A 19,898-nucleotide genomic window follows, 5' to 3' on the forward strand; every position below is an offset into this window, starting at 1 on the left:
GTATAAGAATTTAACTTTGGGGCATTAGAGGGTGCACTAGCTCCTGTCAATTGGAATGTGTTTATGAAAAATATCTACTAGAACCTAAGTCACATGTTAGAAGCATGGACCCAGGAATTAGAAAACAGTAAAGGTGATTCAGAGAACTACTGTTGTATGTATGACTCAAGTTTTACATCAGTTTTTACCATGTCTAAACAGTGAATTTATATTTTTAAAATAGGGTTATTTAAGATGTACTTTTCTGGGCACTTTCTGGAGACCAACATCTAGCTGAAGAATGAAACATTAAGGTCACCAGCTACAGAGTCCAATGACATCCCATAAACTTGTTTCTTTCCCGTGGCAAAAGATGGGGGCTAGATGTGGGGAGAGGGAAACTCAGTTTGAAATTTTATTCAAATGTAAAAAAAAAATTAAAAGTAGTTTCAGGTGTACTGTACCCACTTATGATTCTCCCTCCAGTATTTTTGTAGTTTTACAGTTACATTTTCTACTTTTTCTAATGTTTTAAGAAGCTGTTTACTTACTCAAAAATTGTGCGTTGAATACCATTTTTAACAACAAATTATCAAATACAATTCAGTTTTAAATACACGTATGTGTATATTGAAATGTTGCTTAGTATTTGAACTCTTAAAGCTGAAATAACAAAATTGAGTGTGTTTGCATGTGTATTATTTTTCAATACAAATGTATCTTCCTCTTCCACTTCTTGCCTCCTCTCCCCACACGTACCAGATAATATCTAGTTTCATACTTTAAGGTTTTCTATACTTTTTTTCATGTAAATAATAAAAATAACTTATTTCAGATAAACCAGGCTACTCATGACCAGGCAGTGGTGCTACAAAACGCACTACAGAACATTCCTAATCCAACTTCAGAGTGCATGCTAAGAAACGTAGCAATACGTCTTGCCCAGCAAATATCTGATGAGGTTAGTAAATACTCTTTCCTGTAAAACCTAAGTTTTCTTAACTAGATTTTCATTTATTTCATCACATTTTAGATCTGCTTTCATATAGCAAAATAATAATTTCCTTTACATTCAGAATACATTTAGGGTATTTTGCATACTTTTTATTTTCTTTTTGACACTTAAATGTATTAAATGAATTATTTCTTTTCAAAATTATTTACATGTTTTTCATGTTAGTATGTGGGAAAACCATAATGGAGTTCAGAGAGTATTTGCTAAGTGAACTATGTAAGATTCTGCACATCTATATTAATGGGTTCTGATAATGTGGTTACCATGAGACCAGAACTGAGTTGGTATGGTGTCAATGCAGATTGAAAAGTAAATTTAGCCTATTTTTTTTTTTTGAGATAATCAGTATATTTGAAGAACAATAAGAGATTTTTAACAACAAAATCATTTTACTTAATATTGCAGTCTATTTTTATTCTTACAAGTTTGTTTTTGGTAATATTCTTTTTTAGAGAATAATTGGAAAAAGGAGAGGAAAAAGGTTAAATATTTTATTAAAGATGACCTAAAATGCCTTTTAATACAAAAAATTGAACTGTTGAGATCTCAAATTTTTAACAGAATGAAAATGTTTTATAAGTTTTAAAATGTTTCAAGTACACATAATTGAAAACAGGATCAGCTGGCTGGAGGAAAAGTGAACAGTTTTGCTCACAAATGGATTATCCATCTAAATGGTGTGACTCACACATTAGATTTAGTGTTTGGGTGAGATAATATCTTAAGAAAAGCTCTGTATAATCTGGAAAGTTTCTTTCTCACTAACAGACGATTCGGTTCAATAAAAGATAGTATCTCACCCACTTTGTCTCTGATATTAGATTTGGAATTTTGAGTAATGCAAAGCTACAGTTTTGAGTAATGCAAAACTACAACTAGTTTTCTTTCAAGATGATTGGAATTGCGTCAGCTTCCAAAGTGGAAACAGTGCTATCTTGGATTTCAGGGCCTCTATAGGAAATAATCTCTTCATATTACCTGAGAACAAGCAAAAAAGACAAAGGCCTGAGGAAATGAGGTTGATGAATTAGACACCAAAACAAGATCCCTAGCTTTCTTCATTGCTACCATTGGTGCAATGGAATGGCGTCAGAGGTTAATTTTGTATGTAAAGTTGGCTAATGTAGATGCATTAGTTGTAGCTTTTTCCATAGAAAAATAAGTCTCGAAGGGAGGTCAGGGTGTTTGGGGGTTTTTTTTTTTTTACATGCCCTATGTGAATGAAGTTTTCTTTAAAAAGAATTATTAAAAGTAGCACACAAGTAAGACAGATCAAGGGAATGAGACCAATTCCTTTTTCCAACAGATTACACGCCATCGGTGCTAAAATAGAGCATTTAATTTGCAAAAACCAAGAAAACTGCTGAAGAGATAAACCTGAAGTATAATCTGGTTTATCCTGCAAGATTTTTCTTTTAAGTTTTGGTGGCCAGTGATTTGTTTTTCCTCAGCAGATTTTTTTTATTTGATGTAGGCTGTGAGGGCAGAATAGAGTAAGAGTTGAAGGGCATTGAAAAAAATCTATATCTTTTAATGGTAATACTTCACTTATAAGTAAGTTTTTTCTCCAGACTAAATTAACAACCTGTTTTTGTTTTTTCAATGTGTAATAGTTCTCATTGAGATGCTGGTGAATCTGTTGGTGGAGGGACAGGTGAAGGGCCTTGTTTGTCTGTTGTAGCTATTTCCATTTTCATAACTGTAGTATAGATTCATCTAGGATTAAAAGCTCATGACGGAACCAATTTATTAAGTTTTTTGCGTTCTGTGTTTAATACATCTGAGTGTTGGAAGATTTACGTTGACAGAAAATAAGATGATTACATATCTGCCTCCTCAAAGGATTTTGGAAGTTTTCCCCTGTCAGAGGGACGTATGTTTCCTGAACAACGTTACCTTGAATATGAACTCCTGAAATTTTGGTGAAAGCTTGTTGCAAACTGGAAGAAGTTATGATTGTGGTATTACAATATTACAGAAAGTTTCAAGTGTTTGTACTACCATATATTTAGTATATGAATCAATATAGTGCTTTATTTAAACAGTTACCAAAAGCAAAGCCACAGAAAACTTGCATCTGACCTTTACCAAATATGTATATGTAGTAATTAATTTGAAATACACATTCTGTTAACTACTTGGGATCTTGCAGATGGTGTTATATATTAACAATTTTTCCCTCTGTCCTGGGTTTTTATTGTTTCAAACAGCCCTATCGGAATTATTTTATGTTTTTATAGCTCCCATCAACAAAAATGGCACATGGGCACCCAAAGGTACTGTGTAACTCAACTAATCGTAGAGTTGACTTTTGTATGAGAGCTACTGTTTTATTGGTTAAAGTTCTATTAAAATTTTGAATTTGACTTGAAAGTCATATTTCATGCTTACATCACAGTAGAGAAAAATATCTGATTACATCATAGCTGAAATGTTTGACTTTTCTTTAGAACTATAGCTGGATTTTATACTTATCACCTGCTTATTGTGAAATAGATAAGTTGGATGGGGGAAGCCAGATTTTGGGACCTACAAACCTTGACATTGTCACTTTAAAACTGACTTTTTTCAGTTACTTAAAATATAATATAAAATTGCAAGAATTCTGACTTTCATGTCTGAGTGTAATTATTTGCTTTTTTCCCTCTTCACTATATAAAGTGAGTACAGTCAATGTTAAACAGAATACTTTTTTTAGTATCTAAAAAAAGGGAGTCCTGGCCAGGATTTTAAAAAATGTCTCAAGTTAGCCAGCTTTGAGCTTCTGTGTCCTCAACACTTGGAAAACCTGGCCACTTATTTAGATGCCTATATATGGACCAGCAAGCCTAGCTTGAGGCACAGGGTTTTTTTTAAAGCTTGGCCTATATAATTTGCTATGAATAGTCTCAAATTCCATTTCTCCAGCTCTCAAAAGTTATTTTAGGTATTCTTTTAAGGAGACTATTGTATATAAAACCATAATTTATATTCTATTACCATAAATACGGTGAAGCAGGGAGGGAAATGTAGTATTTTTCAAAACTAAACTGTAGTCTTTAACTTGTGCCAAGTCTCCTTCATGAAGGAGAATATTAAGGACTTGTGTTTGTGTATGGGGATGAGGTTGGGGGGACAGGCAGGAAGGGTATAGTATTTCACTCTGCATATTTTAAATTAAGAATTCATCGCACGTTTATAAAGCATGTTTGTTTTCCAAACAACTTTTTTGCAGCAATTAGTCACTGATAAAAAACACATGAAGCTACAGTTTCAAAAATATAGTATATGAACTAGGAACTATTCCCCAAAGCTGTTGCTTTCTACTAATGCATTCATTAAACAAGACTCGGATTACCTTTGCAGGTGTTCGAATCTGTGATAAATTTTGTATGGCCAATGTGAAACACAATCCTTTTGAAAATTAATTAGGGATTTGAATGAACTCTGTTGTGCTTGGGTAACAGTTAATATGCGATATTTGTTATTTTTCTTAATATAAAAATTAGTTATACCATTTTATAGGCTTTCCAAACTGTTTCCAAATCATAGCTGTTTTGGAGTTGGGAGTTGAGCAAACAAATCCAGTAAATGTATGTTTTATGTATGCTTCTGTAATGAAAAATGGCTGAGCAGATTATTTTCAAAATTGTTTTTTAAAAATTATTTTAATCTTTTTGCTAAATTTCAGTCAGGATCAAATATTTTTGTTACTTATATAACAATTTATAAAACTTATATCTCACTAACTAGAGTGGCATGAATCAAGCTCCTGAGACACTACGTAATACACACATTTGGCTTTCATGAGCGTTGCTAAGATGAAAGTGAAATATTAAATGCTAAATGAAGGCACAAATATTTCTGAGTTACGGCATTGTCTTTCTTTTTTTGCTTCAATACAAAATGTCTTAAAGTAGTGTTAAGATTCGATTTTTACCAGGTTAGTTGCTGTAACAGTTTAGAGTCCATTTTAATATTACTAGCAACTGTATTTTAATGTTGCTGTGGTTTGTTTTTTTCTTTGTCTCCAGGCTTCAAAATACATCCCAGATATCTGTGTTATTAGAGCAGTACAAAAAATTGTCTGGGCATCAGGGTGTGGGTCAGTACAGCTGGTGTTCAGCTCAAATGAGGAAATTAGTAAAATTTATGAAAAGGTAAGAATTCTTAAGCAACTTTTTCTATTGAACTATTTGGTCATCTATAAAAAGGACAGTGTCAAGTAATTTAGGCTCAAAATGTGACCTACCTTCAAATAGTTATATTCTTATTGGTAATATACTTCAGATTCTAATATAGGGTCACAGTTGTGATATTATAGTTAAGGTTACTTGAGACATGCTATGCGCCTATTTTCAATTGCTTTTGGGCTGAAATTTCTTAAACTTGATGTCAGCTCAAAAATGAGACGTATTTTGGAGAAGTCACATTTTTTCTGTTGTATCCAAATGTGAAATAAGCATTTGTTACATGCTAAATTTTTCAGATGTACATTTCTAATTTAGATAATTCAAATGCTTTAGTCTTTAAAACTCAGACTAGGCATATATGGAATGAAAAATGTGATCAGCCTGCCTTTTATGGAAGAAATTTAATTTTGAAATTGACACTGAAGCATTGCTAAAACTGAGTGATAGCATGTATAACAGTTTATTTTCTTTAATTGCTTATAAATATACTTGGAGTGTAAAATATTTGATCTTTGCATATGCAGGATTTAAGGGGTGAGTTAGATCAATCAAAGTTGGAGATATTTCTGGCTGTCGTACAAAAATCTTATACTGTCTCACGCTTTTGAATCTTTTTTCTTGGTCTACACTGTTCAGAACTTTGTTTTTGTGATAGTAAACGTCGGCTTATTAAAAGTGGCTTATACAATTTTTAAAGTAATGATATAACCAACTATAATTGTATTGCAAATACATGTGTATCGTGGGATGATGTGGTTGAGGAAGTAGCTGAATTCTGGAAAGAGCAAGTTCTTTTTGTCTGAAATGTCTCTTAACTATCTCCTCTGAATTCTCAAAAGTCTGGAACTGCTCAGTACTTAGTGAGTAAAGGAAGAAGGAATTTGATGGGCTGCCTTTATTTTTGGTATATTAGACCTTTTGCTTAAATTTTTAATTTACAGAAAAGTAGGTTTACTTCTGGAAAAAGCAGCTTTTCATTTAGCTTACCTTGTATTCCTAGCACTTCTGATTGCCTAGGTATCCTGTTCAGTTTCTTGCAAAATGAGTTCCTTGTTAATAAACTGAGTTCCTTCCTTTATTTGAAGTTTACTGATGGGGCTAAATTCTGGCTAAGCTAGTGTGGCAATACAGAAACAGAAGATGCTCCCATACATTTCTGTGCTTGCTACCCATATCACAAAAAGGTGAGGAGGGAGGAACCAGGATCCACATGCAGGTGTGTGGAAGGGGGCAGACCTGGGCAGAACTACATGAAGTCTTGGCTTCTTGTTCCCCTTTCCTCCAGCACTCTAGCCAGTACAGATGCCCTGGCATACTTTTGAGCCTCTGCTGTGCTGCACTGTTAACCTGGCACAGTTTACTTCCTTAGATCAACAGGAAAACCCGTGGGAAATTGTAATGAGGCTGTTCCTGGGGCAGTGCAACATTGTGCTGCCCTTTACTCTGGCTTTGTGGCAAAGCCACAATTGAACCTTGACTATCTATATTGTACTGTCTGTTTCTGGCATCACAATTTTTATTTGTAGACTATATATTTAAAGATTGAATTGAAAACATTAAACAGTCAGTATGTATCTTGAAGTATGTATATAGCCACAGAAATAACTAGAGAGGAGCTGTTGTTTGATGAATGATGTTGAGAATTATACACAGCAGTGGTGTAGCATGGGTCTCTGATGTCCAGGGGCCAATGCTTACATTTGTGGGCCCCCCCCCCCCCCCCAAGGCCTCACGCGCCGCTCCCGTGCAGGGCAGGAGGGGTCCCCAGCTCCCACCAGATGGTGCCACCCCCCAGCTGTCCCGGGAGGGGGGGGGGGTCTGTACCTGTGGGGACAGGGGGGAAGATGGGACATGCCATAGCTGGGCCCTGCTCCCACTCCCCCGTTGGTACGCCACTGATACACAGGATGAGGAGAATCTTTCCTATACCATAGATAGATTATACTGCACCTTAATTTTAATCCCACTTCACTTTGCTTCTGGAATTTCTCACATTTGTTTTAGATTGTCACCCAGTCTTTGCTCTGGGTGAAATCACCCCATTGAGAAGGCTAACACAAGACTTATACAACACTTTAAAATTTAAACCATGAAAATAAGACTCAGATTAAATTTAAGATGTGCACATGCTTTGTGCTAGTTCTCTGCACAAGGAGAATTTCACCCTCTTTGTACACAAACATCAGGGTCAACCATTCTTTGTTGTTTGTGCCAATGATGATACTGATATTGATGCATGTATTAAACCAGAGGTTAAGTCTATGCAAACACTTAGTTCGTGGCAAGCTGTGTGATGTAAAGGTATACTGCTCTAGCTTGCTGTGCAGTGACTGTCCATGTGGACCTTATGCTGTGCACAAAAAGTTCCTTAGTATGCTTTGCTCTACCCCAACTTTGAAATGGGAGTAGATTAAAGAACACTAGGGAATTTTTAGTGAGTGATCGCAAAGTCCGCATGAACACTTACTCTGGCAAATTAGTGCAGATTAGATCAGTGTGTTTATGTAGACAAGCTCAGAGCTAGTTAAGCTTGAAATAGGGCATGAGGGGACTCTAGAAATGAAGGAAAAACACTTGGGAAGAAACTGTAAAAAGAAGGAAGAAATTGCAGAAGCAAAGTGAAGAAGGGATAAAAGCAAAGGTGGTACAGGAGGAAAACTAAAAAATGAAATGGGAGAAGTGGAGAAATGGCAGAAATAGAGGGGCATGATGGAAGAGAACTGCACAAAATCAAAGTTTTAAGTGACAGGCAGCAGGATAGGAACACAGGCCACAAGAAATTACTCAATCACAAACTAACTAAAGGCAGGTCTACCATGAAAACACTGCAGTGGTGCAGCTGCAGTGGTTCAGTGAAGATGCTACTACGCCAGTGGGAGAGATTCTCGCATCCGTGTAGTTAATCCACATCCGCTAGAGGTGTTAGCTGTGTCGACAGGAGGCGCTCTCCCATTGACGTAGCACTGTCTACGCCAGAGATTAGGTCGATATAACTGTCACTGTGTGGATTTTTCTCACCCCTGAGTGATGTTATACCAATGTAAATTTATAGCGTAGACCTGGTCTTAGGTATTACAAAAACATACCTGTAACTGGCAAAATTTGTCTTTATGGGTGTTCAACAGCTACACAGCAGGTAGTTCACTAATCTACTTTTCTCCAAAGTATACACTTGTGGGGGCAAAAAACAAAACTAGAAGAATTTTTTTTTTTAGTTGGCACACTAATAGATTTTAACTGCTGGAGGATGGAGACATTTCATAAAGGAGAGAGGCTTCTCATGCTACATAGTTCAAAGAATTTTACTCCGTTTTTGACAATTTTGATTTTTCAGTGGAACTTGGAGAGAGAATTGTCATCAGAGTTGTCAGAATTCTTGGAAATACCAGAGGCAAAGCACAGGAAATAACTTTTCCAACAGCACTTGGAAGCTTAAGAATCCTCAAGATTACAGACTCTAGTGTTAAAATAAGTGTGTTTTTTAAATTAAAGTTCAAAACTCACTTAAAATACTCAACTGGTGAATTTATTTTCAGATGAATTTATTTTTTATTTAAAGTTAAGATGTATATTAGAAGATTGGTCCAGATTCTTCTGGAATCCTTCCTTACTGCCCCAATAAGCCCTATGTTACAGAAGTCCTTCTGGTCAAGGAGGACTACATTTAGTTTTCCACCCCACCTGATCAGCATCATCTTAACCTGTGGCACAGAGAGAGACTTTTGAAGTGCTCCCTACTCTGACAGTCTGAATGATACTTCCAGAGCCCAGCCAGCTCTTGGCCACTAAACGAAGAGACGAGCTTGGACCACTACAGGACTGTATGTTACTCTGCTTCTAGATCACTGGACTCTTCCCCCCCCCTCCCCCCCGCCTCTCTTTGTGGAAGGGAAAGGATTATGCAGGATAGTTGTTCTTCTTGGGTTGTTGAAGATATTCTGCCTGCAACCTTATGTCTCTTAACATGCCAAAGATGTCAGATTATCTAGTTTAGAGATTGTAAACCTTTTGTTTCTTGCTTGCCACCCAAAGAAGAAAAACTGGCATAGCCTCAGTCACCAGTGGACGGATGCATTGCAGTTTAATTGGTTCATTTAGGCCCTACTGGTTTGTATTAAAGGTTCCCTAGAGAACATGAATGCAGGATCTGTATGGCCCAATTAATGCACAACACACGAGTGTGCTTTAGAAATCACATCCCTGTAGTCCACATTTCTGCTCTGTGTAGACGAACTCTAAGGCACACTTTCTTTAGCTTTGCCCTCTTTCTACCACTTTCTCTCATTGTCCTTTTCACACTCTTTCCCTTCTTCCTACACGTTTAATCCTGTGATCTTTCTATCTGTCATTTAAAATATATATTCTATGTATATACACCGTTCTATAATACTATCATATAATAATCACTGTTGCTGATAGTTTAGGTTGAAATTTGGCATACATTCTATTGGCTCAGAGCTTTTTGAAACAAATTAATTTTGGGTTATATTTTCTGTGCTTACTGTTTAAAAGAAAAAAACACCTTGCAGAAGCTGTAGCAAAATCAGTTCAGACATTTTTTAGTTATGTGAGAAGGGGTGGGGGCGTGTCTATATACAGTCTGAAAAATTACGTTATCTCAAAAATGGCCTAAAGAAGACCATTCCAGTTTGGTTTATTTGAGCTTTCTCTTAAAAAGGAAAATTCTGAAGAAAATTCTATTCTGTTCTGATTTTAAGAAAGGAGTATTAAGAACTTGTCAGTTAGTCAAATAGGTCCTGAGCACCTTAGAACCACGAACCAACTCTTCAAGGATTTCTGAAGCAATGCAGGATTTACAACTCTGCTGTGTTCGAAGAACAGCTCTGCTTGCAAAATTTTAAACTCCACATGTTGCACTGCATTGGAAACTTTCCTATTTATTGGAAAAAAAAATGTGAGCAACTAGCAGTAACATACAGTGATGATAATTTCTATCCTCTAGCTCCTCTATTTTTTCACCTCAGTTCTTCCGCACAACTACTATCCTCGGTTTTCCTTGGTCTGCTACTTCCTTGGTCTTCCCCCGAGCTCCCATCCAATATTCATCCCTCCTCCTGCACAGTTTGCAAAGAAAAGGTTCTTCTGGGGCATATAAAAACATGGTGGTGTTGCCCAAAGGTGCATAGAGTCTTCCAGGGATCTCGGCCCTCCATGCACACCCTGAAATGTGCTGGTGAGCATTCTGTCCACGGGCCTAGATTCATGTGGTCACTAAAGGCCCAATGCCTGGGATGATCCTGCAATTGTATGGTTTAGGGTGGAATGGGAGGACCATGCAGTCTGTGTGCTACAGCTGACCTTATCTGTATTGTCTACTGAGGATCTGGTCCCTTACGTGAGGGGAATTAGTGAATCTCATGTCTGAGGTGTCTAGCACATGTGGCTGCAAGGGGTTTTGTGCCCTTTAGGAATTTTCCTGGATCCTTGAGTGCTTAATTTCGCAGTCTTAACATTGAATTATGAGTGAGTTTTTTTGTGTGTACACATCTAAAGTATGTGTGCATATACTCACTGTAAATGGGGGTCTGCTTATTTATAGGATTTTTTAAGACTATACTTTCTAGTTTTTGTAAGTGGCTGGCTGAGCTCCTCTGAATTGATCATTTTAATGCTTCTGAGATTTGAATTTTATTGTTGTTGTGTGTGAGGGTGCCTAGAGTCTAAAGCAGTTTTTAGGGGTTTTCCTCCCTCAAATAGAAATAAAATGTTTCTAAGCTGTTTTGCTATCTTATCTCCTTATGAGGAATTACTATTGTGTTGGACTGTGTGAACTCTATTTTATTTTATTTTATTTTATTTTTGTTGCCGGGGAGGATTTGAGTCGTGTACCAGGAGGATAGGCATCCTGTCTAACACCTTCCTTCTGAGTTTTGCCTTTACTAATCTAGTATAACTAGACATCTTGTAGTGTGGTGATTTATACAGTGCATGTCATGAACTGCTAGTTTGACAAATAGTATTGAGAAACTTCAACTGGGGTTTGAGAGAGTGAAATACAGTTATTTAAGGCATACTAATGTGAAAAGGGAGAAAAAGAAATTGGTGAATATTTAAAATTACCAATGTTAAATGTGGAAAGGAAAGGTAACTAAACAATAATAACTAAGATCCAAGTGCTTGTTACTCAAGTATAAAAAAGCAATCTCTTCTCTATATATTACTATGTATTACATGTTACAGTAGCACCTGCAGGACGCAAAAAGGTTAGCAGCTCAGTTTGCTAGATACTATGCAGATATATAGTAAGACGGTTCCTGCTCCACAGAACCTATAATTTAAGACAAGATGCAACAGGTGTGTGAAAAGAGTGTGGGGGAGAAAGGACTGAATCTATATATGTGATAACTTGTATTGTAGGTTTAGATGGGCATTAGTACACACTCTTGGTATGCCCTTGTGTTTTAAATGTACAGCTAGACACCAGGCAGATTTGTCCACTTTTCCATATCCATTCATGCTGCTCTTTTGATTCACTTTACAGACAAATGCAGGCAATGAGCCAGACATGGAAGATGAACAAGTTTGCTGTGAAGCATTGGAGGTGATGACCTTATGTTTTGCTTTGATTCCAACAGCATTGGATGCACTTAGTAAAGAAAAGGCATGGCAGACATTTATCATTGACTTGCTATTACACTGTCACAGCAAGTAAGTGATTTAAAATAATAAATAGCACTTGTATAGTATTTTATATCTTCAAAACACCATACAAACTAATCTAAAATGCAAGGTAGATGTTGCAGCTATTTATCTTCTCTTTAACCATAATTTTTTTCTTTTGTACAGAAATACTAAAGACTTTCAAAGTTAGTTTGCTTTTTGTTAATTTTTTGACAGCCGATGGTAAGTTCAAAATAAGTATTTTTATAATTAACTGATTAGTCATGTATAAATATGTACTAACATGCTCCTTAGCAATATAACTTTGTAACTTTATAACTATCCTGAGAGATGCTGTCCACAACTCTCATTGAAATCAGTGAGTTGCAGGTGCTCAGCACTGCTCAGAATTGCGCTGTTTCAATAACCAGAAAAAAGTTTGAGAAATCCTAAAGAGGGTATTTCATTATTCTAACTCTTTTGTTCATAATGTGATATCCGTATTATTAACATTAATGTTGTCACTTTTTTCATTTGTACTTATTTGTTCAAAAACCCTAATCCTTTCCTTTTAGTGATAAGAGTGACAACAATTAGTGTATTGTAAATCTCCAGCTGACTTGGCAGAGTGCTTATAGGTTTCCAAAAATACCAATAGATGTTATATTTAATGCCATTCAAAAAAGTTACAATTTTATAGCTATTGTATTTAAGTAATGTCAGTGGGATAGAACTTTTTCACAGGTTAATTTTTTCTGTTATATGAATGCAGAGGCAGAGCTCTGGCATTTTATAGAAAGGGTTTAAGCCAGTCTTGAATCATAAGGTCCTCTTGCACTAAATCCTCACTCCCATGAAAAATCATGTTTTATTCAGTGTTCATACCACCCTTCTAAGTGTGTGCACAGAGGGAGTGTCTCTTTGGTACGTGGATTGTTAATACACATAATGTTACACCAGTTTACCTGCAGAATCATTTCTTCATCTGAAAAATCTGTACAAGTTTGTCTAGCTGGTGAATCTGGGGTGTCTTTACTAATATAAAAATTTGAGTGCATATAGAAAACATTGTGCTTCTCAGGTAAACTTTAATTGTTCAAAAAGAATTTTCACAAGCAGCAAATATGACTGGTAATGTCCAAATGTAAATGTGTATTTTGCTGGTTTTGGAAGACTTCCAGGTCTTTGATCATTTCATTAAATGTTGAGGGTTACTAGAACATTATCCACAAAACTATTATTTTTATTAAAGACTTATTAGTTTTGGTGTTGTCAACGCTTTCCATGGCTGTGACATCAGACATTTTTAAAAAGATCAAAAAAGTAAAAGTGATTATCCAACCTGTTGAATGTTAGTTCTAGGGTGAAATCCTAGCCTCATTGAAGACCATACAAGTTTTGAAATTTTATTCTGTGGAGTCAGGATTTCATCCCTGTTGTTTGGCTTTCTTTTCCTTTTAGACTTGACAAGTTGTAAGGATTTCTATACTCCTGTGCATAAAGTTCTGTGACTAAGTTTCCAAACATTTTCTTTAACATATCTTATAAATTAGTGTTGGAAAAATATTTTTTCTGTGTGCATCTCCTAACAAATTCTTTCTGTTGAGAAACACTTCTGAGGTGGTTGCTTCTGAATATAGCAGTCCACATCAGCCAGTTACCTGAGACAGGTGGTGTTTAGCCATACAATTAAGTATTGGTACATTTTCATTAGGCTGCAATTAACAAAGCTGCTAGTACCTTTGTAATACTGAATGTTGCATTAGCAGCTTCACAGAAGCTTGAGATCCACACCTAATTTACATATTAATTTGCATAGCTTGTGGTAAAAAGAAATGTGAACAAACAAAATTTGTTTAACTTTATTTTTAATCATCTAACGGATATTAAATAGACTTTTATTTCACCAATGTCTTGTATTTTTAAAACTGCCTTTCTATATTGTAAATAAATACCAAGTTATTTTTTGGCTCCAAGTGTATGTTTGTTACACAACGAACTTGGAGGGTGCTTGCAGCAGAAACCTCTGTAGAGACGTTCATTGTTTGCCTCTCTTGAACTTCTGGTGCAGTGGTGAAAGACTTTTCATAAAAAGCCCTGCAGACCTGATTTGTACAAGCTTGAATAATGGGTGATATCTCTGGGACAGAAACACTGCATAGATCTTTCGAGATTTTATATCATCAGACATTTATGTGCAGAAATTTCAGTTTTCCTTCAGAGCCAGAAATACAATCAAAGGTAGATGAGGCAAAATATCTATTCCCCAACAATTTTTGATTGATGTAGGTGAGGTACACACCATTCACTGAGATCTTCCTTGTCCAGTTGTATTTAATGTGTGCCATGCAATGTTTGTACAGTAAACCAGCACTGTTGAGAGAAGGTTCCCTTTAGGGATATGCATCTACAGTATGTGTTACACACGTCTTCATATGTTCTCCATTAATGAATGGTTGATGTTAGGTTAACTCACAACTATTAAATTTGAAGTAGTTTTTTTTTTTTTTTTTTTAAATCATTATACTATAATTAAATCTTCCACATGGAATGTCAGTCTAGGTCTTCTTTTTCTAACATAACTATTGTGTTTGATTTTTTGTGACTCTCCAGCAGCGTGCTTTTTTGTCATAGCAGCTATAAGTGGTATCTTAAACAAATAGATTTCTGCATTCTCTTTCAACTGTTTGTTTCCTGATAGTAGTTTTTGAAAAGTGTACAGTTTTTCTCAGTCATACACTTTCCAGCTACACTATAGTTTCAATACACAGAATCATGTGGCTAAAGCCAGACTTTTTAGTTCCCAGGCAGCAGGAAGATACATGAGCCAATGATGGGCAATAGAAGAATGGAATACAAGAGTGGGATTATAACCTTAAACAAAAGGGTGCCAAATATAGAGGTAGAACGGCAGAGCCAGATCTGTATGATTCCCTAACTTTAGCAGTTTGACAACCGTAAGGCAGCTTTTTTTGGACTGCTTGGAATGTGATACCTTAATGTGATTTCAGTATGATGGCTTTAAGATGCCATCAGCCAATGAGAAGGAGAATTGTTATTGCCATTTTACAGTTTAACATGACAAGGCAAGGAATTTGTGATATGTAGTTATATACTTCTGGATCTTTTTTTATGAGAGAACTGGAGGTCTGCCGTGGATCACATTGGACATCCCGCCACTATTGGGTTTTTTTCTACATCAGTGTTCAACAGATCACTTTGTATTAGGTTTCTTTTCGCTATAGGATTTAATCTGTTTAGTCCTACTAGTGTGAATAGTATTCTGACATTGAATGGACTAACCAAAAAAACTAAATAGGGTAGTTTCTCCTATTATTACAAATGATGTCTGTTTTGTAATGACAAATCATGTGTTAATGGTAATTAGCAACTGCTTGTATTGCTGCAAGAACTGATTCATGAGTCTTAATATTTAATTATATTTGGCATTCATATAAACATCTGGTGTGAATATAACCTGCTGAATATTTCTCAGTGCTGACAGTCACAAAATTGACTTACAATTGGTCTAAACATACCTTATGATTTCCATTTAGTATGAATTTTTAAATATTAAAATAAACTTACTTATGAAAGGTATTGGATTGACTGCACTAGGAACAAAGTAACCAGTTTACAGAACACACATAGTAATGGTATAACAACCCCAACTCGAAGATGATTATCCGTACCCTTTCAGTTATAGGAGACTGCCAAAACTGGTTAACAAAGGTGCCATTTGTGATGAATTTTCTGTTCTGGACATTTGCGCATCAGTAACTGGACTACACAATTCAAATTGAGTATTCATAAATGCATAGATTTAAAGGCCAGAAGGGGACTGTTATGATCTAAACTGAGCTGCTGTTTAACACAGGTCATAGAATTTCAATCTGTGAATCTTGCATCTTAGCACAATTTGTGGCCTAATTAGTGTATATGTTCTAGAAAGACAGCTAGTCTTGATTTAAAAATTCTAAATGATGGAGAATTTATCACATCCTTTTGATAAACTATTCCAGTGATTAATTACTTTTTTGTTAAAACTGTCTTATTACCAGTCAGAACTTCGCTGACTTCATCTTTCAGCCATTAGATCTTGTTATGCCTTTGACTGCTAGGTTAGGGGCTACTAGTTAACCACTAAGAGACCGTGTTTACTTTTGATTGTTGCTGATTGGGGCCAAATTTCAACTGGTGGTTTAGTTTTGAGAAATGTTGTTTCTGTATCTTGACTCCTCTCCCAGTATGAGACAATGGTGCTGTGCCTTTCTTCCTGCAAATACTAGAGGCAGTTGAAATTTATCTGCATTCTGGGGCTTGACCCAAACGCTGTGACTTTTACTAAAAATAACTGGGAGGCAAGGCTGGGGAGCAGAGAAATTACGACTGGAGCCAGCTCCCAGGCCCCACTGCAGACCACCTGGGGGGCAGGGGGGGCAGTTCTCATGTCAAATTCTGTGTCCAAAATTTCTTCTGACTCACCCATAAGGATATGATTTGGTCACGGTAGTCACAGATTTCATGACTTCACTAGACCTCCTTGACTTCAGCTTTTCCTGTCAGCGGCTGAAGCTGGGGCCAGAGCTGGGACTGTGCGCCTATGGCTGGGGCTGGAGCCGAAGCTGGGACTGTGTATCTTCGGCCCGGACTGGTTCCCCTCTTCCCCCCGCCCCCCCCCCCCCCCCCCCGTCTGCTGTGGAGGCTGTGAGCCGGCTCCAGCTGTCATTCCTCTTCCCCCAGCCCAGCCTCACAGTTATTTTTGGTAAAAGTCAGACAGGTCATGAACCCCTGTGAATTTTTGTTTTATTGCCTGCAACCTGTCTGTAACTTGTACTAAAAATAACCATGACAAAATCTTAACCTTACGTATTCATTACAACCCCAGCTTTTAAAGATACGATTCCATTAGCTAACCATTTTTCTCCTTCTCTCACATGGGGGTCGGGGCTAAAATTTAAGGGACTCCACCCTTGATATGGGACCTACCCATTAAGCACCTTATTTGTTTTTTCCCATCTTCTCCAGCATGGTGAAGCAAGCCAGATTTAGCATAATGAAGGATGTCAGCCCACTCAATACAAATGTTACCCTTTGATCAGTTGTCTACTCCCTCAAATGTTTGTAAAGCTACTAGTAGTGGTGATTACTCAGCTGAGAACTCAAAAATTTTCCGTACCCATTCTTAGGGGGCCTGCTCATCAGAATAGCATTCCCCTGAAATCACTAAAAGCAACCCAAAGGGTCCTCTCCGTTCTTCAGGAATATGCATTTATGATAAATTTAAAGAATATCTCTTTTCAGAATCAAGAAAGATAGATGAGTCAGTTTTCCCAAAACAGAGAGGGGCTAGCAAGATCCAGGGACTGACTTCCAAAGTGTCATTCTTCCATCTTTATCTGTAGCTCATAGTCTGCTTCTGGTCTCATGCAGATAGATTATTCCACAGGCAAGATCACACATGAGAGAGCTTCCAGATTTATCTTTCAGGGGCCAGGAATATGATGGTAATTCCCTCCCCTCTCCAAATCCAGATGCTAAAATCCTGACCACATTTGCCACGATTTGGAATTGGAGGGCATATCTGAAGAACCATGATACACAGGAAACATGGTTAAGCTCAAATCTTCACAACATCATATCTCCAGAAGTATCACTTTCTAGAGAAAAGTAGTTGCATTGGGTCTTCAGGACCTCTTAGATCACCTGAGAGCAAAACATGTGCTGTTTGTCAGACAAAACAATGCTCCTGGCATACGTAAATGAGCAGCAGGGTACAAGAAGCTCAAATCTAAATGTCAGAGAAATTCAGATTTTTTTTTTCTGGGCAGTATGTCACCCACCTTCCATTATGGCAATCAAGTGAAAGGGAGTACTCTGAAAACAAGAGGAGACTGGCTAAGCAATCAACAGATAAAACAACTCAGAATGGTTCTTAAATTGTCCCTGCAACAAAAAGTGTTCCTGCTCATACCACTCAGGCGATGTCTACACTGATGGCGGCAAAGTCGCTGCTGTCAAATCGACTTATCTACAGTGCAGTGAAGACTGCGCACAGAAGAGAAGCACAGCAGTCAACGGGAGTTACGCAAGTTCTTTGTGTACTTTGCGTAACTCCCGTTGACTGCCGCTGAATCACGGAGGTAAGTGTAGACCAAGCCTCAGAGGTGCCATAGAGGTATCTAGATGAAACACATAGGCAAGACTCTCCTTTACCAGGAAACAGGCTCATGGATTTTTAATGAGCTTTTCTATGCTTTCCTCCACTCTTCCACTACTAGGCAGAGTTTTAAAAGATGAAAAAGAGTAAGACTTCTGTTCTTTTCATCCCCCCGAACAAGTACTGAAGGCTATGGTACTCAGTCCTAGTGGAGATCTCATAAATCTCCACTCCATCAACCTAACAGGCAGGAGCACTTATCCCAGGACTGTTGAACAGCAATTTCTAAACATGGCAATACTCCTTCAAAATAATAAACGTTGCAAGCCTCATACAGCCTTTCCATCCATTCCACTTGTGTCAAAATAGATTAATTCTAGGAAACATGCAGTATTTCAGTTCTTCCAGGTTTTCTATAGGATGGACCGAAACCTGGCCCTTTTATACCTACATGCATCCCATGTCTTTGAGATTGGTTTATACTAACTAAGGCTTTTGTAAGTCTGTCATAGTTTGTTAGAGCATCATGTTTATCCAAACCATCAGTGATCTCTATCTTTCTTGTCTGGGTTCTGTCTTAACCCATCTATTCAAATCTGTGGTACACAATTCCTTTGCATTTCTGTTCCATAATGACATAGTGGTCACTAAATCTCTGCTTTTAAAAGATATAAGACTTACTGCATTTTTCAGGAGGGAAAAATGGGGGCTCTTTGTACTCTAGAATCTTTTGTAACTGAAGTTAATTTTTCTTTTAATACCTTACAGGAAATATTTTCCCCTCATTTTGCTCAAATACTCCACACTGGAAGGAAAAAGCATGGCATATGCTAGATGTGAGAGAAGCAATAAAAGTATACTTTAATAGAATTGATCAGGTCAAGAACACATCATCCCTCTTCAGTTCTTTCCACTTTAAATGCCTGGATCTCTAGTGTGTACCTAGTGAACCAAGTGCTGTATCATTGAAGCATGTTCAGCCACAGATTAAAACATATTCCAAAAGGGATCAGATCTTATTAATTGTATTCTACTGTGATCTCCTGGGCAGAAGATATATCAGCCACAGCAGGGAAAATCTGTAAAATTTCTCCTTGTCAACCATCAAGACTTTTTCTTAAAACATTGTAAACTTGATTTTGTTCACTCCCAAGCAGCAGTGTCTTCTTAGCAGGAAGATGCTACAAGTGATGATCCAAAAATTACTAATCTTTCTTACTTTAGGGAAGGAGAAATATTTTTCTTGTTTTCTTTTCCCCTTCATACTAATTTTTCCTAACTGTTTTGTCACCCAGTACAAGATAATTGGGACAGTTCAAGAATGGAAAAAAATGTACCTGATTTCCTTTCTGTGACTGGTCTCTCTCCAGTTCCACCCCACCTGAGTTAAGTTTTTTCTGGATATCTATACAATGGCCTACTCAAGGTTCATGTGTATATAGTTAACGCAAATAAAGATATTAAAGATTATAACATATTAATAACAAAACTCTGATTCCAATACAGCTGTGAAAATACTCAGAGTATGAGAGCGGGAGGGGAATAGATGACCCCCTGGAACTTTGTGAATCAGCCTGACCTGCCACCAATATTTTCAAGAAGAAAGGCAGTACCCATGTCCATAAGGGAATTTTGTTATACACAATGACTTCATTTAATCATTTTATTGGATAGATCTTAGTTAATGACAGTTGTTCACTGTGACTTTTACTTGGGTGTGCATTGGCTTGAAGAACTCAGCCTGTTGTATGTTTGCCAAATAAAAATTGTCTTGTGCTTAACAATATCTTTTAAATAGCACTTCTTTGCATATTCTGGTTTCTATTATTTTATTTTAAATGGTGAAGATACTAAGTTTCATTAAATTCCAACAATTTGCAAACATATGGTGTTTTCTTTTTTACATGTATGTATGTTGCATATTCATTCAACATTGCTGTATGTTGCATGT

General features: G+C 36.8%; 1 protein-coding gene across 1 annotated transcript in view; it reads left to right on the plus strand.

The window, feature by feature from the left end:
* USP9X (ubiquitin specific peptidase 9 X-linked) overlaps positions 1–19,898 on the plus strand; it is a 255,793-nt gene that overhangs the window by 166,879 nt on the left and 69,016 nt on the right. Inside the window, exons 24-26 of the mRNA XM_067545137.1 lie at positions 815–940; positions 5,008–5,133; positions 11,669–11,835. Coding sequence (XP_067401238.1) covers positions 815–940; positions 5,008–5,133; positions 11,669–11,835 — 419 coding nt within the window. The remainder of the gene's footprint in view (positions 1–814; positions 941–5,007; positions 5,134–11,668; positions 11,836–19,898) is intronic.

The sequence above is a fragment of the Emydura macquarii genome, unplaced genomic scaffold (genome assembly GCF_026122565.2).
Source record: "Emydura macquarii macquarii isolate MOO-44397 ecotype Brisbane River unplaced genomic scaffold, CSIRO-AGI_Emac_v2 contig_1043, whole genome shotgun sequence".
Classification (NCBI taxonomy): domain Eukaryota; kingdom Metazoa; phylum Chordata; order Testudines; family Chelidae; genus Emydura; species Emydura macquarii.